This window comes from Notolepis coatsorum, assembly GCF_963971535.1.
Source record: "Notolepis coatsorum genome assembly, chromosome: 4".
In the NCBI taxonomy this organism is placed as follows: domain Eukaryota; kingdom Metazoa; phylum Chordata; class Actinopteri; order Aulopiformes; family Paralepididae; genus Notolepis; species Notolepis coatsorum.
Genome location: NC_140168.1, coordinates 143,147,135 through 143,173,727, shown reverse-complemented (window position 1 = coordinate 143,173,727; position 26,593 = coordinate 143,147,135). Strand labels below are relative to the sequence as shown.

Sequence of the window (26,593 nt, the reverse complement as noted above, 5' to 3'; positions counted from 1 at the left end):
TATATACCTTTGGATTGACCTGACTACACTGCCGCTATAAGCCAGTATCTCACCCGAGTGTCACCCCAGTCTCACGCCCCCCTCTCCCCCCCCCCCCCCCCCCCCCCACCCCCCACCAATGAAAATGTCCGTCAGCATTTTTCAACAATGCTCATTAAACATTCATTTCATTAGATATTAATTGAATTGGTGACACTCAGAAAACTCAGATTTCAAGATCCTCACCTTTCCAGACAAAGATCTTTCCATTGGCTCCGTTGTCGAGGATGAAGCAGTCGTCGCGCACCAGGAGCTCCCTGGCAAACGGGCTCTTCGCCGACACTTTGCTCACCGTCATTGAACCCGTCGCGTCGGATACCTGCCGCCGGATAATGGATAACGCAGGTTTTTTCCCCCAAACATTTCCTCTGGATTCTATTTTGGAATTTTGTTTCATTTCTCAAAATTCAAATGACATCTGACGTTTGATTTGCCCTCCACGCCTCGAAAGGGATGAGGTGAGATATGATTAAGATAAGATAAGAGTAAACTTAATTATCCCCGGGGTGAGAGTGCGTTGTCGTATCAGCAGCACAATGTGCTCTGGTTGGGAGGAGAATGCACAAAGGAAAACAGAAAAAAAGGCACAAGGAAAAAAAGGCACAAGGACGACATATCGCAATATTTAGCGTGCCAATATTATATCGATACAGTGATGCCAAGTATCAATATTTATTAAATTCTTAATTTTTTTTTGCTTGACAATCCCATAAAATTAAAATGATGGGAGTGAGATGAACGGACTGAAAAAAACTTTATTTTATTAGATTAAACAGATTTTCTTTCATTGCAGATATTGCAGGACATCATTTGCAGTTGAAAACAGGTAATACATAGCAATATCGGAATATATCGCATATATGGTGAGAATATCATATCGTGGGGATTCTGGTGATTCCCACCCCTATTGCTTAGAATATTGATATGTTATTCACTATTAACTGAAGTTACCTTGTAGAGAGAGGCGGAGTTGGCAACGTCTGCTCTGCTATCCTCCTCTGGAGTGCTCTCAGCAAGCTCTGGCATTGGTCCCAGCACCTGCCAATGAAAAGGTGCGAGGTTGAGAGGAAGCAAAGCTAACATAAACGTTATCCTGAGAAACCGAAAAAAGGAATGATCTCCTTGGGTCAGATTTTCATTAGTCAGTTGATTTCACAATATAATAAATAAACTCTGCCACATCCAAGTCAGATAGGGACCAGGGTAGTGAGTCTATTGACCATTTTGCTCTCATGTCATGCTCAGGTTGGGATTCCTGTCATGCTCACCAGAGATTTCCACCCTGGTGGAAAGGAATCCCAACCTGAGCATCAGCTCAGCATGTATTTAATGCTCAGATCGCTAGAAGTTGAGAATATTTAAAACCTTTAATAATAATAATAATAATAATAATAATAATAATAATAATAATAATAATAATAATAATAATAATAATAATAATAATGTCTTAGATTTATATAGTGCCTTTCATGAGACCCAAGGCGCTTAACAGTGGGGGGGGGGGCCAACTAAGGGGAAGGAGATCAGCGTGATTTTTTTCCGTAGCTGTAGTTTGCGAAGGCGCTCTCTGATTGGCTAGCCCGCGTACAGCGAAGACCCTCTCTGATTGGTTTAGCTCCGACGGGCTTTGGGATAGAAATGTCCGACTTGTACACGTTACATATATATTCTCCTAGAATACATATTTATGGACCAGCAGCCCTGATTCCAAACTCTAAGCATAACCCACTTCGAAAGAGGGCCAAAGCATAACCACTTCGAAGCAGAGAATATATATATGTAATGTGCGTCTGACATTTCTATCCCAGAGCCCTTCGGAGCTAAACCAATCAGAGAGGGTCTTCGCTGTACGCGGGCTAGCCAATCAGAGAGCGTCTTCGCAAACTACGGCTACGAAAAAAAATCACGCAGGAGATCAGAGGAACAATTACAGTTTTTCTCAATTGCTTTGGTGCATTTCTCTGATCAGAATTAAAGTTCTCATAACTGTTAGTTCAACCTCCACAACATTTTGTCATTTGTGCACATCATAGTAGCAGTTTCTCATTCCTCCGAACAAATTGCAAATGCTTTTGGACATGCATCAATTGCTTTCATACAATTCTCTGCTGTTTTATAACATTATCATTTGCTTATGTCATGTCAGTCAAAATTAACTATACTTATGACTGCTGAATAGTCATTCCCTATAAAACTAATAGTCCTCATTTCATTGATTGAGTCATTACATACAAAAATGTTGAACTAGTTGTCAAAATCTATCAAGCACGGCCTCACAATGGCTGAGGCCGGTCAAAGGGTGCAGCCAAATGTTGAGAGAACCACTGTAAATTAAATTACTGTATTCAACATTTTGTCGGGAGAGCAGGTGTGTATACTGGACAGTAATTCAGCACTAAACCATCTGCACTGCACTACTGCCATTGTGTCATACATGAAGCTTGCAGTGGGACAAGAACTTGTCACTTTTAAAATTTTACATTTAGACAGCTTTACTGCAGCACAGATTTACTGTATTGTAGTGTACAGTAGTGTTACAGTAAATATTTGCCATATTTACAGTATGGTACTGTACTGCATTATTTTATAAGTGGGAAGCACTGTTATTGTACACTACAGTAATATGGGTTACTGTAAAGCAGTATATCTCATGTTTGCTGTACATTACTGTAATTTTACTCTGCACCACATAGGATTGCAAGACAACCTCGCAGAGGTGGAAGAGGGCCCCTTTTTACTCCGCAACAAGAGGAAGCCATTTGTGCAATGGTGATTGCAAACAATGCCATAAGGTTGACAGAGATACAAAGCGCTGTTATAGAGGATGACAATATCTTTGGGAATATTGAATCCGTTTCAATCGCTACAATTGACAGAGTGCTCAGTGGAAATTAAATGTGCATGAAACAATTGTAGTACAATTGACAAATGAGTAGCCATTTGACTGGAACAGAGTGAAGGAGATCCGCCACCAGTATGCACAAGTAAAACATTTATGTGTTCTATGCATACTCTAATGTTCAGTGCTGTAAACTGGTTACTTTGTGTAGTGCCATGCAGTACACTTACATGACAGTTCATACTGTACAATATGTTGTCCAAAATGCATTATGTTACACAGGAAAAGTTTATAGTTTTTATCTCTCTCTCTTCTGGGATAAAGCGCGTACCAGGGAACCACTGCACACATTATTCGTTGATGAGGCGGGTTTCAATCTGGCAAAAGGTAGACCGCATGGAAGAAATCCCATTGGACAGAGAGCAACCATTGATGTCCCAGACCAACAAGGAGGGAATATTACAATGTGTACAGTGTGTACAGTAATGTGTAACTGTATATTTCAAATGGCTGTGCAAATAGTGTATAGTGCTGTCTTGAGCATTTTCAGGTAGTGTCACCAATATCTGACTTTTTTGCATTGGAAAACACTTACAGAGTGATCTGTCATAATGAAAACATGACAAAGCCATTTGACTATCTTGTTCATAAACAATGGTGTCAGGACTTTTCATTTTGATGACAGTGACACTTTCATTGACATGGATACTTGCTTTTGAGGAATGAACTATCCATTTTGAGCAAGTGACACGCTTCTGCAGGTTATCAACTAGGTTTTGCAGTTTGTACTAATTGTTTTGAGAAATGCACTAACGGTTATGAGAACTTTAATTCTGATCAGAGAAATGCACCAAAGCAATTGAGAAAAACTGTAAGTAAAAAAAAATCAGGCAGAGTCATTAATAAATTTTGCAAACGAAAGCCATGCTTCAGATTGATTTAAAATGTTTCAACTATAGGGAGGTGTAGTCTGACGTCACTTTGGACCGCCCGCGAGGTCCACTCGTATAGGGATCTATCATTGGGAAAATGGATTATCGGCTATTGTAACAATTCTGCCTCATGAACATTGAAAAGCTTTCCATTTCTGCACAAAATGAGTTCCCTTCTATCACTAACATGATAGATAGATAGATAGATAGATAGATAGATAGATAGATAGATAGATAGATAGATAGATAGATAGATAGATAGATAGATAGATAGATAGATAGATAGATAGATAGATAGATAGATAGATAGATAGATAGATAGATAGATAGATAGATAGATAGATAGATAGATAGATAGATAGATAGATAGATAGATAGATAGATAGATAGATAGATAGATAGATAGATAGATAGATAGATAGATAGATAGATAGATAGATAGATAGATAGATAGATAGATAGATAGATAGATAGATAGATAGATAGATAGATAGATAGATACATACATACATACATACATAGATAGATAGATAGATAGATAGATAGATAGATAGATAGATAGATAGATAGATAGATAGATAGATAGATAGATAGATAGATAGATAGATAGATAGATAGATAGATAGATAGATAGATAGATAGATAGATAGATAGATAGATAGATAGATAGATAGATAGATAGATAGATAGATAGATAGATAGATAGATAGATAGATAGATAGATAGATAGATAGATAGATAGATAGATAGATACATACATACATACATACATACATACATAGATAGATAGATAGATAGATAGATAGATAGATAGATAGATAGATAGATAGATAGATAGATAGATAGATAGATAGATAGATAGATAGATAGATAGATAGATAGATAGATAGATAGATAGATAGATAGATAGATAGATAGATAGATAGATAGATAGATAGATAGATAGATAGATAGATAGATAGATAGATAGATAGATAGATAGATAGATAGATAGATAGATAGATAGATAGATAGATAGATAGATAGATAGATAGATAGATAGATAGATAGATAGATAGATAGATAGATAGATAGATAGATAGATAGATAGATAGATAGATAGATAGATAGATAGATAGATAGATAGATAGATAGATAGATAGATAGATAGATAGATAGATAGATAGATAGATAGATAGATAGATAGATAGATAGATAGATAGATAGATAGATAGATAGATAGATAGATAGATAGATAGATAGATAGATAGATAGATAGATAGATAGATAGATAGATAGATAGATAGATAGATAGATAGATAGATACTTTATTCATCCCCTTGGGGAAATTCAGGTATCCGGTAGCTCAGTGCAGTACAAAGCACAACCAATACAACAAACAAACAATGAAGGTCAGCACTGAAGTTAAAAAGTTCCAATGAATAAATAAATAAATGTATGAGGTATTACCTTGAGCATCTCAGGTGGCTCCTCCCCCTCAACGGTGTCGATGATGCAGGCTTTACCGTGTCGCTCCGTGTCTCGGATCAGCGAAGCGATCTCGCGCACTTTCTGCTTCTCGAACATGTTGGCCTGGGAGCCGATCCACGACACGATGGTCTGGTTGGGAGACAGTGTGAGTCACACAGCTCTGACAGTCTCACTCGACCTCTTTACGCTTTACAACTTATTCCTCTCACTCAAGACATTCACACACCGACCACGCAAGGTGCCAACCTGCTCATCGGGAGCAGTTAGGGGTTAAGTGTCTTGCTCAAGGAGGAGCAATTCCTGGGAGGAGCGGGAATCGAACCGGGAACCTTCAGATTACCAGACGACCACTCTACCGCCACTGTCGCCCCTCATGTTAAACTTTTGCAATTTTCTTACTTTTTATTGTCACCAGCTAGTTTTTATTATTACCAGCTAGTTAAAAAAAATCAGAAACACTGATTCTGAATATTCCATTCTGATTCCAATCCAATCCACAACAGTCAATCAGAAGCAGCGCTGGATTTGGAAGGCGTTCCCTCACCTGTCCAAGGTCCAGGATGAAACAGTCTCCCTTGTTGAAGCTCTCCCAGGCCAGATCCGCCTCCTTGGCACGGATATTGCGCTTGCCTTTGATCTGGTACAGTCTCTGGACCGGTCCAGAACCCTGCGGCCTCCTGAAGCCTGACTCCACGCCCCCCTCCTGTGAGCAGAAGAGACCGTCCAGGTCAGTATTGTAATATTACAACTTTACAACTTTACTCACGGTATTGGAATATTACAATACTTCTTAACCAACGGGTTAAACATTAATACTGTATGCATAGAACTTTTAACAAGCATTTTAGTTTAGTTTAGTCAATAGCAGATGCAAAAACAAATGCACATCCATTGTGGTCCTCATTGCATAACATGTACAAGCAATCTGGTACAAGATATGGTGTTTTATTTTGAAAAGATTTTAATAATAAACATAATAAACTGTACATAATAATCATATTCAACATTTATCATCAGCTGATTAGTTTGTTTAATGGGCGTAGTGGATTCATTATTCTGCAATGTAAAGGTATCTTGTTACTTGTTGGATTTTCCTGGTTGACATGTACATTTAGGAGACTGTTCAGAGCGTAATCTGCATAGAGGGGAATATGAGTCTGCATTTATCAGATGCACCGATGTGAAAATTGTGGCCGATACCGATAACCAATATTAATATTGCTGTTCTGGCCGATACCGATATTTACCAATGTCGATATCTCTGTATAGAAAACACTTTTTTATGATCATCAAATAGAGCTATTTTCCAAAACGCATAATTTTTTTTACTTTTGTAACTTATTTTCAGAAATGACTGATATTTTGAAACTATTTAAGGCCAAAACATTTTTTTTTTTTTTTTTTTTTTAATATCGGTCCTATCTTGATATCGGACCGATACCGATGTGTAAAAAAACTGCCATATCGGCCGATATATCGTGCATCACTAGTTATGATCTGCCCCGATATCTCATTGTCCTGAATAGTCACCTGAATATTTCACACAAACAAACAAACAAACAAACAAACAAACAAACAAACAAACAAAAATCGATATTTTCCCCCACCACTATAAGCTACCTCCTATACTACATCATTATTGATAAGCTACCTCCTTATATTACATCGTTATTGATAAGCTACCTCCTATACTACATCATTATTGATAAGCTACCTCCTTATATTACATCATTATTGATAAGCTACCTCCTTATACTACATCATTTTTTATAAGCTACCTGTACATACCTCCTTATACTACATCATTATTATTATTATTATTATTATTATTATTATTATTATTATTATTATTATTATTATTAACGGGTTCCATAGGTTCCAAAACTCCATTCCAATAATGATGTAGTATGAGGAGGTAGCTTACCAATAATGATGTAGTATAAGGAGGTAGCTTTTCAAGTAATTCATTTTTCATTATTGGAATGGAATTTTGGAACCTATGGAACCCGTTCTAGTGACAGGCTGGTCCTTAAGGTCCCCTGAGTTTGCTCAGAACAGGGTGAATCTGCATTTTGCTATGATGCCCTCTAGCTCATGGAATGAACCCCAACAGTCCTTAAAGCTTGAGATTCTCCCCTCTGTTGCAGAGTTTAAAACCTTGATCTCCAACCTTTGTCAATCAAGTTGTACGTGTTTCAGTTGATTTGTTATCCTTGCTTTTTGCCTCGTCTTGTTATCTTATTGTTATGAGTTATCTTTGTTTTCTCTTTGGGTTATTCTTATCTCTTTTAATTAGGGCTGGGACTTTATCGCATTAATTTAGATTAATTAACTACAGAAAGAATTAAAAGTAAAAAGAAATTGATGCATTTAATCGCATGATGATTTTTCTTTATTGTGTAAGAATGTTACCTTTCAAAGGAGACCAGACTCATGCATGTGCTATAAGTATAAAGTATAATAAATCGCTAACTTTTTTTCTTAGTCTGGTTTGTTCATGAAAACAAATTTAAATAAGAGAAATTGAGATCAATCAAGAGTTGTTTTTTTCTCCAATGGTCAACTGTTTGTACTGCGTTTTACTTTTACCTTGAAAGTGCTTGAGTTTACAAAAGGTCCTTTGCGCTATATATATTATTCCTAAAATTGCTGCACTTTGTTAAAAATTGCATTGATCTGTTGGTCTGTGTAGTAGCTAATACAGGATTTAGCTGCTTAAACGTATGTATAATGTATATTCGTTGATTCACTCGTATATCAAAATTTATTTGAATTGAAAAATGTTGCTTTTCGTATCAAATATTGATATGCGATTAAAATGTGATTAATTTTGATTAATTAATTATAAAGTCTCGAATTAATTCGATTAACATTTTTTATCGAGTCCCACCACTACTTTTAATTGTTTAAAAAGACATCACTGTAAATGTCCCTCGAGTTTAAATAAAAGGTTGAATGAAAAAAGCGAGAGTACGAGAGTATCACCCTCTCCTGGGTCCCCCACCTTGTAGCTGACCCCTCTGGGGAACAGAGTCATAAACTCCCAGGATTCATAGCCCTGGACGTGCCGGTGCTGAATGGGGTCACCGCCAAGGAAGTTGTCCAGCTGCGTGGCCAGCATGGCACATGCTACCTGCTCATCACGTGACGACTTCTCACCTGTTGGGAGGAAGGAGAGAGAGAGAGAGAGAGAGAGAGAGAGAGATAGAGAGAGAGAGAGAGAGAGAGAGAGAGAGAGAGAGAGAGAGAGAGAGAGAGAGAGAGAGAGAGAGAGACAGAGAGACAGAGAGATTTATATACCACATTATATATATCCATATCTGTCTGAATATACCTGCATATACACCTGCATCACTCCCATCATCATCCAGGGGGTGGAGGTGGAAAGGGTGGAGAACGACAGGTTATGTATATAACCTAGTTATATGAGTACTGGCTAAGCGTCCCGCTCTTAAGCCATACCGAGATATACCTCATCTCATGTACATAGTGTACTCCATCAACGAATAAAACGAATACACCCATCACCTGCCAGGCCCCGCCCCTAGTGGCGTACTATATAGTACTAGGCGTGGTCACCACTCACTCTTCCTCGGAAAATCGTTTCCAAAGAAAGGTTTCCCCAAGGGAACTCAGGGCACGCTAAGAGCGGGATGCTTAGCCAGTACTCATATAACTAGGTTATATACATAACCTGTCGTTATATATTCGTACTGGCATCGCATCCCGCTCTTAAGCCATACCGAGATATGGGGTAGAGCGGACGCGAGGCCTGACAAATGTACCCCCTGAGGACCCGTAAGCCCACATCAGGGGGGAGAGGAGTCCCATCACCCCATCCTTCCTAATGAAGAGGGGGCGCAGTCAACTCCACCGGAGTGCGAACAAGAGGGAACTAGAACCTCTTGAACACACAGCACAGGCGGAACCACGTGTGACACAACAGATTGTGGCCCACACCCACACACCCCTGCTACCCCACCAAAGGACGGGAAGCAGGAGAGGCCACAGACCTCAGAACCGCCTGGGAGACAGAACCCCCGGTCATGTCCATGAGGTAAAACCTTACGAAGGGACCCGGGGAGGACCATGAAGCTGCAGCACAGATGTCCTCCACCGAGGCCCCACCCAGCAGAGCGGCAGAGGCTGCCACCCCACGAGTGGAGTGCGCCCTGACGCCCCCAGGGGGAGCCAGCCCGGCCAACGTGTAGCAAAGGGCAATGCCCTCGCACAACCAGTGGGACAGGCGCTGTTTCGACAGTGGCTTACCAACACGAGAACCACCGTAACAGACAAAGAGCTGATCGGTAGCCCTGAGGCCCTGAGTACGGCTGAGGTAAATCCCCAAAGCCCGGACCGGACATGACAGGTGAAGGCCCGCCTCCAACTCACTAGCGTGAGGAGGTGGATGAAACGCCTGAACCACAATATCCCTGGAGCGGAAAGAAGATAGTTTTAGGCACGAAGGCAGGATTAGGCCGCAGAGTGGCACCGCAATCGGAATGAAAAGACAGGCACTCTGGTCGTACCGAGAGAGCACAAAGCTCACCCACGCGTTTAGCTGACGGCCAGCAAGAACGCGGTCTTGAACGACAGCTGTTCCAACGGCGCTTGCTCAAGAGGCTCAAACAGGGCCAAGGACAACTGACCGAGGACCAATTGAAGATCCCAACTCGGAGCCAAAGAGCGTTTTACCGGCTTAACGCGTCGAGCGCCAAGCAGGGTGGCTGAACAAAACATCACCCTCAAATCCCTCATGATAAGAGGATATAGCTGCTGCATATACCCTCACCGTCGAAGCCGACAGTCTATCAAGGAGAGACTGGAGGTAAACAAGGACAGCGTCCAGGGGGCAGGACACCGGGTCCCTGCCCCCCGCCTTACACCACTCTTGGAACATACGCCATCTGGCCGCGTAAAGCGCGACAGTGGAGGGAGCATGCGCATTCCGGATGGTATCAACCACAGAAGGGTCCATCCTCTCCAGACTTACCCTCTCACCAGCCAAATCATCAGACGTTGGCACAACACCGGGTGCTGAAACAGCGACCCGTGTGCTTGAGTGAGGGCCTTCGCCGACCAAGGAATAGGCCATGGCGGAGCTACTAGTAGCTGGATCAGGACCGGGAACCACACCGCCGTGCCCCCGTCCGGCGCGACCAGGATCACTGTCCTGCGCTCCCTCCGTATTCGCTCCAACAGCTGACTCAACAGATGTATAGGGAGAAAGGCGTACAGAAGGCCGGGCGGCCATGGAAACATCGAGAAGGCATCCACCCCCAAGGGGGGATGATCTGCCCGACTGACCGAGAACCACAAGGGGCACTTGTGAGAGCGTCGGCTCGCAAACAGATCCACTGAAGCCTCCCCGAAGCGATCCCACCACCAGCCTGGTATGAGACCTGGCGACCTCCTCCGACCGGCTGAGGAGCAGAATGTCGTCGATAGAATAGAATCCGTATTCCCCGACGACGTAGAGGCTCCAGCGCAGTCTCTACGCACCTGGTGAATGTGCGGGGAGCCAGAGAATAGCCGAACGGCAACCTCTGGTATTCGTACGCTACGCCCTGAAACAGGAACCCTAGGAACTTCCTGTGAGGAGGGAAAATAGGGATGTGAAAAAATACGCATCCTTCAGGTCTATGGAGGTGAACCAGTCTCCCCCTCTGACAGCAAGCAGCAGGAGTTTGACGGTCAACATCCTGAATGGTCTCGCCACAATCAGACGATTGAACGCGGACAGATCCAGTATAGGTCTGACCCCTCCCGTTTTTTTGGGCACCAGAAAATAACGGGAGTAGATGCCTGACATCGCGTCCTCTCTCGGGACCACGACTATGGCCTGCTTCGCCAACAGAGATTGGATCTCGTCGGCCAGGGCTGTCACTGCTGCTGACCCTGACAATAGGGTCTGCACCAAACCTGAAAACGGAGGGTGGGGTTGTGCGAACTGCAAAACAAGCCCCTGCCTCAACGTTCTCTCCATCCACTCCTCCAAACGGCATTCTTGTCGCCATATGTGATAATAATCCCAAAGCGCACACGCCGTCAACTGACGCTGGGCCGCAAGGAACAGTAGATAGGTGGCCCGGTCCCTCCCGCTGTGCGTAGCCCCTGAACCCGCCAACGCGGACAGGGCGGTCGCACCCAAGGGGGGACCCCGACAGAAAGGGCCGGTTTGATACGGGAGAAGCTGCCATCAAACTGGTTGACACACGCTCCCCCCCTGAACACCCCTCTAGCGCATGCTGAGGAGTTGTTCTACAGCTAGACATGCAAGGCGTGAGGACCCCATGGGTTCCTACACGCCGTAGCCCTGCAGTGATATTGCTATCACCCAAATCACGCTCGCCTCTTCTTTGCAGACCACTGCCGCTCTCACGGGAGTGGGAGGCATCAGCATGATACCCCGCCTGGCGAAGGCGAGGCCGGGGTAACCCGTGCTGAGCATTCAAACGAAGAGGCCTCGAGTCCCCCTGCTGACCACTGTAAATAGTGGCAGCCATAACACCAGGCTCACCCATCACACAACGTGTGGTGCGGGAGCCACGCGACAGCACAACATTCTCACGGACAGGCTCAGCCATCAACTGGGTGTCAGCCCCTGTCCCCATGAGAAGCGAAAAGTGGGGCTGCATGCGCTTCAAAGAAGGTTCACGGCCCGCAGCCAAAGGAAAACGATCAGAGCCCCGCTTCCGTTGGTAACGGAGAGAGGAGTGAACGGGAAGCGGGCTGTTCGTGGCAGAATGACGACGGCTTGTATTTCCCAAGCCGAGTACACACAAAATGGCCGATCCCTCGGCCGCCAAGGCTGTCTGCCTTGTGGACCCCTGTTGACTCTCCGCCCAGGGTACCACTGGCGGGGGAAACATGGCCGCCTGTCGAGGGCCTCGCCACAGTCGCTGACGAGGCCATGCTCCAACCTCTGGCTGCATAGCGTGAGGCGGTGTGGGACCCAGATCAACAACCGCCTGCGCCTCCGCAGAATGACCAAAAAGTCCCTCTGTGGAAAAAGGAGCCATGAGGAGAGAAAACCTCTCTTCTTCCCCAAGAGGAGATTGCTCCAACCAGACATGCCTATTAACAAGCGTTGATAGCATCCTAATCCTCCCCGCAGTTATAGCTTGCGACTGAGTAAAGATCTCTATAACACCATAAACATGCAAAATGTTTTCAGCGTCGGCTGGTCCCGTAGCCCCACTACCCGACGCTAATGTGGACAGGAAAATAGTCAGCTGAGCCACAACACTGGCCGCCGCTAAATACCATCCTGCAGCAGTATAGCTCTCTTCCATCCATACTGCCACCCGCCGAGCCGATTTGCTCTCAAGCATCGGCTTCCGGGTTGGACACCGTCCAACCCCGCCGGGGCACAGGATCAAAGCTACCTGGATACTTAGCCACGGCACACCCGCCCTGCACCCTGTTGTCAACCCATTTATCCTAAAAAAGGGTAAATAGGACTCAGCAAAACCCCCCACATTAGCTACCGACTGACCTTCATCAATGAACCGGTTAAGAGCATTAGCTTTAGCATTAGTGTTAGCAGCACGCTCCAGGATCGCCTGGAAACCGTCCACTTCAGGGGAACGTTCACCAAGCCATCCCGCCCCTGGCGCCGACACACAACTCGGTTGTGTAACAACACAACCAGCATTACTAACACTAGCATCAATGCCTGATGACACAGGGCCTACCTTGCACGCTGTCCCTCGATCTGCTGCCACAAGATGAGGAAACATCAGAATAGGCCCGACGTGTCGTTGGAACATGCCTCGAAGATTCCAGGGGTAAGCAAATCTCCGGTAAGCATTCAATATTACGCAATTTCTCTAAACTTTTCATAACAACTAGTTGCATAGGGTGTCTTGCATCCGCTATGATGGAAACGAAAATAGAGGAAGAGTGAGTGGTGACCACGCCTAGTACTATATAGTACGCCACTAGGGGCAGGGCCTGGCAGGTGATGGGTGTATTAGTTTTATTCGTTGATGGAGTACACTAGGTACATGAGATGAGGTATATCTCGGTATGGCTTAAGAGCGGGACGCGATGCCAGTACGAATATATTACTACAAATTCCTGGACAGTCTGGAGGTGGTGGCAGAGGGGAGGTTGAGGAGGAAGCTGTATGCTATCCTTGAGAACCCCTGCCACCCCCTCTATGATGAGTTGACCGCAATGCGGTCCACGTTTAGCCACAGACTTATCCCCCCCGACATACCACAAAGCGCTTTGGGCAGTCCTTTGTGCCGGTGGCAATCAGGCTCCACAACCAGGCAGGGCCAGGACAAGCCAACTGCCGTGGACTGGAGGAGCTGGGTTGTGGACTGTAACCAATTAATTTAATTATTTAACATCATGATTGGACTTGTTTCTTTTTATTTTCACCACTTTTTAGCTATATTTTAGTCCTATTTTAGCTATATTTATCCCTGTGTACTTGTCCATCTTGTTTTTAACACATACTAATAAGTGTATGTTATGTATTAACTGTTTTTAAATTGCTGTTATGCTGTTATGCTGTAAAGGACATCTGAATCTCCCCTCGGGGATAAATAAAGGTTTTCAATCAATCATATAACCCATATAACTCTGTATGATAGCATGTACAATAATGCTGTATATATATATTAGAGGTGGGCATAGATTATTTTTTTTAAATCTAGATTAATCTATCTGCAATCCTGGAGTTAATCTAGATTAATCTAGATTAAAATGGCTCATTTGAAGTCTGCCCAAGGCATTCAAAATATGTGTGTTCTACCCAAATAATGACCAGAAGTAAGTCCTTACTTTTTCTTTCCTCCTTACGTTTCTCAGGCCAGGTGGCCCATTACACCATGAGCCCATCTCCCGTTTTTAAAATGCATTACAGACTGTTTGAAAAAGCCGTTTTGCTATGATAATTGGTAATGAAATATCAAAATAATGTTCAATAAGATGTACTTGTGTTTAATAAATTGTTTTATTCAGAACACAAATAATGTTACCAGTACAGTCACTCAGTAGCTATGTGACATGGCTTGACTCAATCAGTCCAATCTCTACTTCTCCTTCTTTCACCAGTCACTCAGGCAGACCAGCTTGTTCACATTGGCTGGTGACAAACTAGCTCTCTTCTTCTGTACAATATGGCCTGATAAAGAGAACAGTCTCTTGCATGGGACAGTTGAGACAGGGGTCCCCAAGTACTTCAGGGCAATGTGGGCCAGCTTACCATAGACAGCAGTGTGGTCTGACCACCACTTCAGTGGACACTAATCCAAGCTGGCACTTGGCTCTACCGTGTTGTACCTCTCCACAGCATTGCGTACTGGTGTGTCGTCATATAATGATATAAGGCACATAGCGCACATAGCACACATTGCTGCAGTTGAGTAGTAGTACCTACTTACTGGTCACGGGCCGGAGGCTTCAATAACGTTTGAATGATAATCCATTTTGTGAATACATTTTTTATTTTATTATTATTATTTTTTATTATCTTTTTTTCCCCCTCCTATTTTTCCGATTTTTCTCCCATCCCCACTGTTAGTCGTTATGCCAATTCCCAACCCCCTTCCTGGTTGTTGCGCACCCCCCCTACTGTTGGTCCGGGAGGCCGGAGCATAGCTGTCAACATTGGCAGGAGAAAAAACGTACACATTTTAGCCCCGCCCCCTCCCACCCGGCCCCGCCCCCTCCCAATGGAGCTGCCTCGTCGCTGCCATCTGCTGGTCAAAACCTGTATTAAGGAAATTCACTGTATTATTTTACAGATTACTTTTGTTTTCCTACTTTAAGTGTAAATGCTATAAAAATACAGTAAATGACCTTTTATCAAAATATTAACCATTAAATAAAGGTTGTAATCTGTAAATGTATTTGATTTTACTGTAATTTGACACTATTTGGAAACCATTGATGCCAGACATTTAGTTTTCTTGCAGCTTTTTTTCTTACAGTGTACAGTCAGTGAATCCTAAATCTCCACTAGTTTGTTTCCGGTTGCCGACCGACCCTGCCGATTTAGGTGCGACCCAATATATTGTATGAGTTTAAAAAAAAATTATAATAATAAAAAAATAAAAAAAAATTAAATTTTTTTTTGAAAAAACTTGCCAATTCCGTGAACCGTGAACAGGGCGTGAAGAAGGTTGAAATACAGTACAATCCCGGGAAAAACGGGACTGTTGACAGGTATGGGCCGGAGACTATCACATGCCTTCCTCCGACACATGTGCAGCCAGCCGGCAGCCAGCCTGGCAGCGCAGACTCTCACTGGGAGAGTGTAACGTGTGGAAGGTCACACTACCTCCCTCCAGATCCTTCCCTCGCTGTCCAGGCGCCCCGACCGAACTGTAGGAGTCGCTGTTTACAACGACCAGGACCCACCCACCAGCTTTCCCACCCCTAACACTGCCAATTGTGTTAGTATGAGCGACCAGCCAAGCTGGTAGCAACGCCGAGAGCTGGGCTCGAACCCAGCATCTCCTGCGTTGGTGGCGAGTGCCTTGCCCACTACACCACCTTGCCGCCCGTGAATATATTTGTTGAAACAACTTTGTTGGCAGACAGCTCCTGCTATCTTAACGTTAGCTGCGCTCTAATGTTACATAGCTTAATTAACGTGCATAACATACCTTTGTTTAATCCAAACGTCCATTCGGAAACGTTGTATTATGAAACCAGTATGAGACTCTGTGCTTATTTATCGTTTCAATTCGGAAAGTTGATGCTAGACGAATTTCAGGGTGATGATCAGAGCCAATCAGAGGCAGATCGGGGCTGGTCTTTGCAGAATGCACGTGTTAGAGCAAAAGGCACACACACACACACACGCACGCACACACACACGGACGCACGCACGTATATATATGTATATATCTACAGTCTGTATATACCTGCATATAATCCTTTTTACATATCTGTAGATACTATATCTATATCTGTTAGGGGTGTAACGGTACACAGAAGCCACGGTTCGGTACGTACCTCGGTATTGGGGTCACGGTTCGGTACGAGTTCGGTACAACAGGAAAAGAATATTTATAATTATTATTATAATAATTATTATTAAATAGAATAGTATTCTATAGGCTTGCCGTGGTAGTCAGTGATACTGGTGTCATTCTGTGTTCAGGCATCCACTGAGTAAATTAATTGCCTACTGCCCCCTTAACAATTTATGCACCAACTTAGTTTCAGTTTCACTTGTAGAGAGGATTTAAATTCACGTGAAGCCGAGACTGAAGAAGACTAGAGTACAGATGACATGTTACACAACAATGGCAGAGGATTTATCAATATTTTGGATTTAAACACAGTAGCAGCAACTGGAGAGGAGCTCAGATGATCAATATGTATGTAGTGCTTTTTTTCCCCTTTTTGATCAGCTGTTAGAAAGTCCGCAGGAGAAAGTCGGCGTGTGTGTCTTTCCATTGGTTACCATTATTGGGCGAACAAGAAAACTAAAGAAAACTGTAAAATTGTAATGACCCTGCTGTATTACAAACATATAATTCATTCATGGTTTTGTTTTACGCACACCTAGCCTGTGTAGTTGTAAACGGGAGGGGAGGAGGGGAGAGCCGAGTGCAGAGTGTCAGTGCCCCGTTGTTAATTTGTTCTGTCTGCTTGACATTGTGCCTAAGCTTCAACGTTTTATTCATCATCTACATTTGGCAATACAAGCTTAATATTCAACGTTAAAGATCAATGTAAGCCAGTGTAAAGTAAAGTAAAGATATTGAGCATAGATTTGTAAAATGTGCAACCCTAGTTTCACCTGCATGACACGTATTCTTCGTATGGCTGCGTGTACCGCACTGTGACGCCCGTACCGTAAATTCGCGGGACGAATACACATACCGTTACACCCCTAATATCTGTACATATAGCATCGATGCAGCGGCTGAACCACCACATAATTATACATATAGGGGTGGAGAGAGAGAGAGAGAGAGAGAGAGAGAGAGAGAGAGAGAGAGAGAGAGAGAGAGAGAGAGAGAGAGAGAGAGAGAGAGAGAGAGAGACACAGAGAGAGAGAGAGAGAGAGAGAGAGAGAGAGAGAGAGAGAGAGAGAGACAGAGAGAGAGACAGAGATAGATATAGATAGAGGGAGAGAGAGATAGAGATAGAGAGAGGGATGGACAGAGATAGAGAGATGGAGAGGGATGATAAAGAGAGATAGAGAATGACAACACAGGGGTCAAGGGTCACGACAGCGAAGTGGAGTGAGGGGTGAGAGAGATGCACGCTTGAGCAACGAGAGAGCCCTCTCCGCACGGTGACAATCAGCTTAGTGTTACCTAAGCACAGGATACATGCTGGAAACAACACACATTTGAGTACTGACACGGTCCTGCTGCATCTTTAATGAACGTCGCACAACAAACCTGCCCATCCCTACTCCCCCGGGAGCCCTTCCCTCCTCTGTGTCCCTCCTCTCATCCTCCCGTCTCATCGTCCGTCTCTCGTCCAGCCTCTCCCTCACCGCGTCGGGTCAGTGGTGCGTCTAGTGTGTCGTCCATCACCATTAACGGGAGGCGGGGGAGGGAGGAGGGGTGGGGGGGTTGTACCGCGGGGGCCGTAATTAGGCGTGGCGTGTACACAGGGGACTTGGCGAGCGGCTTGACTAGATAGAGGAAGCCTACAAGGGAAGTGACCCGCCTGGCCGCCTGTGTGGTTATTTACGAAGGCTACGCGTTGAGTCACCTCCACGCCGCTCATCGGAAATTGCACGAGCAAGAGTTCTAAGATGAGTTTCCTAAACGTTGAACGCATAACACTCACTGTGCTCCATTCCAAACTCTAGCCAACACTAGTTTGTCTTTTTGTCTCAAATGTTTATTAAGAGAATCATAGATGAATGTCTTGCGTCTCACACTGCTCTCTGGTCATAGGTGCAGGTCATAACATACATAGCACGGTTAGAGATACATGTTATCAACAGTCTGTTGACATGGAAGGGAACCACAGCGACCCCTGCACCACCTAATATAAGACTAACATCTCCCTTGGCCTGAGGCCTGGTAAGACTAATATCTCCCTTGGCCTGAGGCCTGGTAAGACTAATATCTCCCTTGGCCTGAGGCCTGGTAAGACTAATATCTCCGAGGCCTGAGGCCTGGTAAGACTAATATCTCCCGAGGCCTGAGGCCTGGTAAGACTAATATCCCCCTAGGCCTGAGGCCTGGTAAGACTAATATCTCGCTAGGCCTGAGGCCTGGTAAGACTAATATCGCCCTTGGCCTGAGGCCTGGTAAGACTAATAACCCCCTAGGCCTGAAGCCTGGTAAGACTAATATCCTCCCTTGGCCTGAGGCCTGGTAAGACTAATATCCCCCTAGGCCTGAGGCCTGGTAAGACTAATAACCCCCTAGGCCTGAGGCCTGGTAAGACTAATATCGCCCTTGGCCTGAGGCCTGGTAAGACTAATAACCCCCTAGGCCTGAAGCCTGGTAAGACTAATATCGCCCTTGGCCTGAGGCCTGGTAATACTAATATCCCCCTAGGCCTGAAGCCTGGTAAGACTAATATCCCCCTTGGCCTGAGGCCTGGTAAGACTAATATCCCCCAAGGCCTGAAGCCTGGTAAGACTAATATCCCCCAAGGCCTGAAGCCTGGTAAGACTAATATCTCCCTAAGCCTGAGGCCTGGTAAGACTAATATCCCCCTAGGCCTGAAGCCTGGTAAGACTAATATCCCCCTAAGTCTGAGGCCTGGTAAGACTAATATCCCCCTAGGCCTGAAGTCTGGTAAGACTAATATCTCCCTAGGCCTGAAGTCTGGTAAGACTAATATCTCTCTTGGCCTGAAGTCTGGTAAGACTAATATCTCCCTAGGCCTGAAGCCTGGTAAGACTAATATCTCCGTTGGCCTGAAGCCTGGTAAGACTAATATCTCCCTAGGCCTGAAGCCTGGTAAGACTAATATCCCCCTAGGCCTGAGGCCTGGTAAGACTAATATCTATCTTGGCCTGAAGCCTGGTAAGACTAATATCTCCCTAGGCCTGAAGCCTGGTAAGACTAATATCTCCGTTGGCCTGAAGCCTGGTAAGACTAATATCTCCCTAGGCCTGAAGCCTGGTAAGACTAATATCCCCCTAGGCCTGAGGCCTGGTAAGACTAATATCTCTCTTGGCCTGAAGCCTGGTAAGACTAATATCCCCCTAGGCCTGAGGCCTGGTAAGACTAATATCTCCCTAGGCCTGAAGCCTGGTAAGACTAAAATATCTGTTGGCCTGAAGCCTGGTAGTTCAAGTTTCTTTATTAGTTGTCATACAGAAATACAGAATACTTTTGCATGAAATGCTTCTTTCTGTTTTGCTCCTGAGAGTGTGCTAGATAAAATAACAAGATAGTATAAAATAGTATAATATAAGTATAAAATAGAAAGTCAAGTATGTAAACAAGTGTAAACAAAGCAAAAATTTTCAATATACATATATACAGTATATGTACAGTCTATACAATGCAGATACAGTACAGTGTAGAAATGGTGAGGTATAGCTTAGCTTGTGGTGCCACCTTGTGGTGGTGAGGTGCAATGAGGTGCAAGGAGGTGCATGAGATTGATGCCAATAAATATAAAGTGTGTTAGTGTCTAAAGTGGGCCGTAATTAGGCATGGCGTGTACACAGGGGACTTGGCGAGCGGCTTGACTAGATAGAGGAAGCCTACAAGGGAAGTGACCCGCCTGGCCGCCTGTGTGGTTATTTACGAAGGCTACGCGTTGAGTCACCTCCACGCCGCTCATCGGAAATTGCACGAGCAAGAGTTCTAAGATGAGTTTCCTAAACGTTGAACGCATAACACTCACTGTGCTCCATTCCAAACTCTAGCCAACACTAGTTTGTCTTTTTGTCTCAAATGTTTATTAAGAGAATCATAGATGAATGTCTTGCGTCTCACACTGCTCTCTGGTCATAGGTGCAGGTCATAACATACATAGCACGGTTAGAGATACATGTTATCAACAGTCTGTTGACATGGAAGGGAACCACAGCGACCCCTGCACCACCTAATATAAGACTAACATCTCCCTTGGCCTGAGGCCTGGTAAGACTAATATCTCCCGAGGCCTGAGGCCTGGTAAGACTAATATCCCCCTAGGCCTGAGGCCTGGTAAGACTAATATCTCGCTAGGCCTGAGGCCTGGTAAGACTAATATCGCCCTTGGCCTGAGGCCTGGTAAGACTAATAACCCCCTAGGCCTGAAGCCTGGTAAGACTAATATCTCCCTTGGCCTGAGGCCTGGTAAGACTAATATCCCCCTAGGCCTGAGGCCTGGTAAGACTAATATCTCGCTAGGCCTGAGGCCTGGTAAGACTAATATCGCCCTTGGCCTGAGGCCTGGTAAGACTAATAACCCCCTAGGCCTGAAGCCTGGTAAGACTAATATCGCCCTTGGCCTGAGGCCTGGTAAGGCCAGGTGCAAGGAGGTGCATGAGATTGATGCCAATAAATATAAAGTGTGTTAGTGTCTAAAGTGGGCAAAGTGGGTGCTACAGTGTGTTGTTTATTTAAAGTGAGTGTGTGCGTGTGGATGTGGGTGTATTTGATGATCTGTTATTATTGTTCATTGTTCATTGAGCATCCTGATGGCCTGGGGATAGACGCTTTCTGGTAAGACAAATATCTCTCTAGGGGGGGGGGGGTCCATTTTGTCTGGCTGGCAGATGGTTTGGTTTCCCATGATGATGATGTGGTGAGTCCAGGTGAGTGACACTTGCCTATCCACATGTGGATGTCGGCGCCCATGTGTCCGCGGTGCTGCAGCACCAGGTACGAGTCTCCGTTGAAGAACGCCCCGACCTCTGTGGGCTGTAGCAGCACCGCCTTCAGCTTCTCCACCCGCCACGCCGTCAGGCCCGGCTTCTGCACCTCCGGCCCAAACTGTCCCGGGGCTGCCTGGAACGGAAGCATTCTGCGGAGAGAGAGAGAGAGAGAGAGAGAGAGAGAGAGAGAGAGAGAGAGAGAGAGAGAGAGAGAGAGAGAGAGAGCGAGAGAGAGAGAGGGCTGGTGGTCAGATAAGATGGGTGAGAAATATAACCCCCTTAGCCTCAAATAGATCCGCTATCAGCTCTATCTTTAATCTTTCAAAATGTTCAGTTGCTATCGCATGCACTTACTCACACATGTGAGTGCATGCTTTACCAACTGCTTGCCTGTTTTACTGCAACACTACTATCACCAACATCTAAGAAGGGAGATTCCCCCCCTTGAACGGCCCTTCTAAGGTTTCTCTCCTCCACATTGCCTGTGGTGCATTTTTTCCTATTGCTAGGTTTTAGTGAGTTTTTCCTTACCTTCGCGTGGGGTATGTCTGGGAGTGTTGCATTTATTTTGCATTTATTTGATTTTTTTTTTTACTTTATGGTGTTTTGTTCTTGACCTATTGTGATGTTTTCCTCTTGACTTGTTTAAAGAAGACGTGTCCGGCCCATGGGGACATTAACGTGTGTTGTCGGGCCTTACAAATAAATTTGATTTGTAAGGGAAGGGAGAGCTATAGAGGTAAATGGTGCATTTTTATATAGTGCTTTTATCCAAAGCGCTTTACAATTTTACAGTTCCTCACATTCACCCATTCACTCACACATTCACACACAGGCGGTGGAGGCGACCATGCAATGTGCCAACCTGCTCATCGGGAGCAGTTGTTAAGCCGTTAAGTGTCTTGCTCAAGGACACTTCGACACGCTGCCCAGGAGGAGAGGGAATCGAACCGGGAACCTTCCGATTACCAGACGACCGCCCTACCTCCTGAGCCACTAGTGCTGTAGTGGTATAGGAGGATTTCTTTATAAAGAAGTATTTATAAAGGCAGTTAAAGCTGAATATATGTAAGAGACAAAGAATTGGGAAAGACTACATTTTCTATCATGAATCAAATTTCTTGCACCCAGGATCCTAATTTTAGCAGCATCATATAAGACATAAGACATAGGAATGAGGAACCTGACACCTGGGAGGAATGGTGGTGTTGACGTCCGATGACAGCGAGAGCAGTGGACGATAGTTTACTAGTAGATGACTTTAGATTGAGGGAAGACTGATGGTTTTCACAACTTCTACTAAGGTGAAATCACCCGACTCTGAAGCCACAAGTGCCCCTGCTGGCCTAGCATGGAATCCTCTCAGCCTTCTTACTGTCTCAATAAAGAACCTTCTCTCCTGTGTCTCTCCTACTCTGTCTCCCTCTCAGCCTTCCTACTGTGTCAATAAAGAACCTTCTCTCTGGTGTCTCCCTCTCAGCCGTCCTACTGTCTCAATAAAGAACCTTCTCTCTTGTGTCTCTCCTACTCTTACGGTCTCAATAAAGAACCTTCTCTCCTGTGTCTCTCCTACTCTGTCTCCCTCTCAGCCTTCTTACGGTCTCAATAAAGAACGTTCTCTCCTGTGTCTCTCCTACTCTGTCTCCCTCTCAGCCTTCCTACTGTCTCAATAAAGAACCTTCTTTCCTGTGTCTCCCCTGCTCTGTCTCCCTCTCAGCCTTCCTACTGTCTCAATAAAGAACCTTCTCTCCTCTGTCTCCCTCTCAGCCTTCTTACTGTCTCAATAAAGAACATTCTCTCCTGTGTCTCTCCTACTCTGTCTCCCTCTCAGCCATCCTACTGTCTCTCCTACTCTGTCTCCCTCTCAGCCTTCCTACTGTCTCAATAAAGAACCTTCTCTACTCTGTCTCCCTCTCAGCCTTCCTACTGTCTCAATAAAGAACCTTCTTTCCTGTGTCTCCCCTGCTCTGTCTCCCTCTCAGCCTTCCTACTGTCTCAATAAAGAACCTTCTCTCCTCTGTCTCCCTCTCAGCCTTCTTACTGTCTCAATAAAGAACATTCTCTCCTGTGTCTCTCCTACTCTGTCTCCCTCTCAGCCTTCTTACTGTCTCAATAAAGAACATTCTCTCCTGTGTCTCTCCTACTCTGTCTCCCTCTCAGCCTTCTTACTGTCTCAATAAAGAACCTTCTCTCCTGTGTCTCTCCTACTCTGTGTCCCTCTCAGCCTTCTTACGGTCTCAATAAAGAACGTTCTCTCCTGTGTCTCTCCTACTCTGTCTCCCTCTCAGCCTTCTTACGGTCTCAATAAAGAACGTTCTCTCCTGTGTCTCTCCTACTATGTCTCCCTCTCAGCCTTCCTACTGTCTCAATAAAGAACCTTCTTTCCTGTGTCTCCCCTGCTCTGTCTCCCTCTCAGCCTTCCTACTGTCTCAATAAAGAACCTTCTCTCCTCTGTCTCCCTCTCAGCCTTCTTACTGTCTCAATAAAGAACCTTCTCTACTGTGTCTCTCCTACTCTGTGTCCCTCTCAGCCTTCCTACTGTCTCAATAAAGAACCTTCTCTCCAGTGTCTCTCCTACTCTGTGTCCCTCTCAGCCTTCCTAGTGTCTCAATAAAGAACGTTCTCTCCTGTGTCTCTCCTACTCTGTCTCCCTCTCAGCCTTCTTACGGTCTCAATAAAGAACCTTCTCTCCTGTGTCTCTCCTACTGTGTCTCCCTCTCAGCCTTCCTACTGTCTCAATAAAGAACCTTCTTTCCTGTGTCTCCCCTGCTCTGTCTCCCTCTCAGCCTTCCTACTGTCTCAATAAAGAACCTTCTCTCCTCTGTCTCCCTCTCAGCCTTCTTACTGTCTCAATAAAGAACATTCTCTCCTGTGTCTCTCCTACTCTGTCTCCCTCTCAGCCATCCTACTGTCTCTCCTACTCTGTCTCCCTCTCAGCCATCCTACTGTCTCTCCTACTCTGTCTCCCTCTCAGCCATCCTACTGTCTCTCCTACTCTGTCTCCCTCTCAGCCTTCCTACTGTCTCAATAAAGAACCTTATCTCCTGTGTCTCCTCTACTGTCTCCCTCTCAGCCTTCCTACTGTCTCACTAAAGAACCTTCTCTCCTGTGTCTCTCCTACTCTGTCTCCCTCTCAGACGTCCTACTATCTCAATAAAGAACCTTCTCTCTGGTGTCTCCCTCTCAGCCTCCCTACTGTCTCAATAAAGAACCTTCTCTCTGGTGTCTCCCTCTCAGCCGTCCTACTGTCTCAATAAAGAACCTTCTCTCCTCTGTCTCCCTCTCATTCTTCCTAGTGTCTCAATAAAGAACCTTCACTCCTGTGTCTCTCCTACTCTGTCTCCCTCTCATCCTTCCTAGTGTCTCAATAAAGAACCTTCTCTCCTGCATCTCTCCTACTCTGTCTCCCTCTCATCCTTCCTAGTGTCTCAATAAAGAACCTTCTCTCCTGTGTCTCTCCTACTCTGTCTCCCTCTCATCCTTCCTAGTGATTCAATAAAGAACCTTCTCTCCTGCGTCTCTCCTACTCTTTCTTTAAAATAAAATAAAAAGGTTTTGGTTAGTGTACCCACCCACCCCCTCCAAATGTACAGTCTCCACCCCACCGTATGTATATTTCTCTATCACCCACCCATCCCCTCCTAATGTACAGTCCCCTCCCCATCATATGTATATACTCTGTCAGGATCTAGGGGTAACAGTACTGTATATTTGAATACCGTTTATGTCACAAATGTATCAGTACTAAATACCTATATGTCCCTATGCCATAAATGTCATGTATGTTGTGTATGTCATAAATGTCTATATGAATTGAAAATGGGGGACCCTGATGTAAACAAGACAAACGTCTTTCTCAGGTCTGCATCCCCTTAACAATTGTGTGTATTGAGCCGTACTGTATTGTACCCATTCTGCAATCTGTTAAATAAAGTTTTCATTCATTCATTCATTCATTCATTCATTCATTCATTCATTCATTCATTCATTCATTCATTCATTCATTCATGTTGCCACACTGGCAACAAAGGAAATGGTTAAGTTGCAACAACAGGAGGGAGAGTACCGTTCTCTCTTCTGCTTCCTTATTCTGGTCAAGGAAATTATAAAAGAAGGAAGGGTCTGAATACCAGTGTTCTATGTTCTGCTTGGTGTGAGACTTTGGTGCCAGTTCTATTGAAGCCTGTAATACAGATATACAAGCTCTATGAGGAAATATACATCAACCAATATATACAACCAAACGTTAGCTAGTTAACAAGGCAAGTTAGGCAACAAATAGCAGATGATTCTGACATCCGAGGTAAATGACATAAACGAGGAGACGGCTGATCCCTTTCAACTCAATGCCGGCCGAACTGAAAGTGTCCACACTTGACACCGATGTGCGTTCACACGCTACACAGTGACGTGATGATCCTTCCTTCCTTTATAAGGTTTCCTTGATTCTGGGATAAGGAACACTAGAGACGAGTACAGACAAGAGCAGGCAAGCCTGGTGAAGCCGGAGCGGCTGTCACGACACTCAGCCACACCAGCGTGTTTCAACAGGAGAAGTCAGCCAGTCGGGTCAGTTAAGGACAAAGGCGTAGATTTAGGAGGGTTTGCAGCGGACAATGTCCCCCTCAATACTGAGAAGAGGTCAATGTGTCCCCCTCAAAAAATATAGCTACTATTAAAGACAGCCCCCTCCCCAAAAGAGGTAAAAAAGTAAGGGGGTCAAAACATTTATATATCCTTCTTACCTGTAACTATAGAATAAATAGAATACATATTTGAAAGAAATACAGAATGCCTGAGAGACTTACTGCATTATATTCCATTATATTCGTGTCAGCGGGTACATGAATGTTGTCTTTTCCTTTACAAAAAGAAAGACATTTCCACCATAATTTTTTTTATCTACTTTTTCTCCTCCTTTTTCTGTGATATTTCTCCCCATCCCAATTTACCTCTCGTGCCAATTCTCCCTCCCCTGTCCTGATCATTGCTCGCATATGTCCCCCACTGGCCGGTTGTAGGGAGGGTAGAAGCCTTGCATAACATGTCCCCTCCGATACATGTGGAGGCAGCCTGTCACATCTTTTCACCTGCCAGCGCTGTGCAGGCGCCCCAACCGACCTGTTCACAACGACCAGACTACCACCCTTCGACTTCCCACCCGCTGGCTCTGCCAAATGAGTTAGTATGACGGCCGGCCCAAGCCGGAGGCAACGCAGACAGCCGGATTCGAACCCGGTGTCTCTTGCGTTGGTGACGAGCGCAGTGTCCGCTGCGCCACCCAGCCGCCCTACATTTCCAACATAAATTGATGCAGAAAAGGCACAAATCTGTGCAGAAAGGTACACCAGAATGCAGGAAGTGAAGTGTTTGATGCTCAAAATGTCTGGGGGAGGGGCCCCAAGACCCCCCACTTCAAGTGTCCCCCTCCAATGTTGGAACCAGACCTACACTCTTGGTTAGGGACATAGGCAAAAAAGATGTATCCACTTTTGTATAACAACAGTACAAGGTCCACTGAGTTTGCTAAGAACAGAGTAAATCTGCATT

At 44.8% G+C, this 26,593-nt stretch overlaps 1 protein-coding gene across 1 annotated transcript in view; it reads right to left on the bottom strand.

Moving 5' to 3' along the window:
• capgb (capping protein (actin filament), gelsolin-like b) overlaps positions 1–26,593 on the bottom strand; it is a 98,675-nt gene that overhangs the window by 36,035 nt on the left and 36,047 nt on the right. Inside the window, exons 2-7 of the mRNA XM_084312997.1 lie at positions 20,999–21,192; positions 8,285–8,439; positions 5,825–5,983; positions 5,260–5,409; positions 991–1,077; positions 226–358 (exon numbers count right to left, since the gene is read on the bottom strand). Of these exons, the coding sequence (XP_084169123.1) occupies positions 226–358; positions 991–1,077; positions 5,260–5,409; positions 5,825–5,983; positions 8,285–8,439; positions 20,999–21,192 (878 nt within the window). The remainder of the gene's footprint in view (positions 1–225; positions 359–990; positions 1,078–5,259; positions 5,410–5,824; positions 5,984–8,284; positions 8,440–20,998; positions 21,193–26,593) is intronic.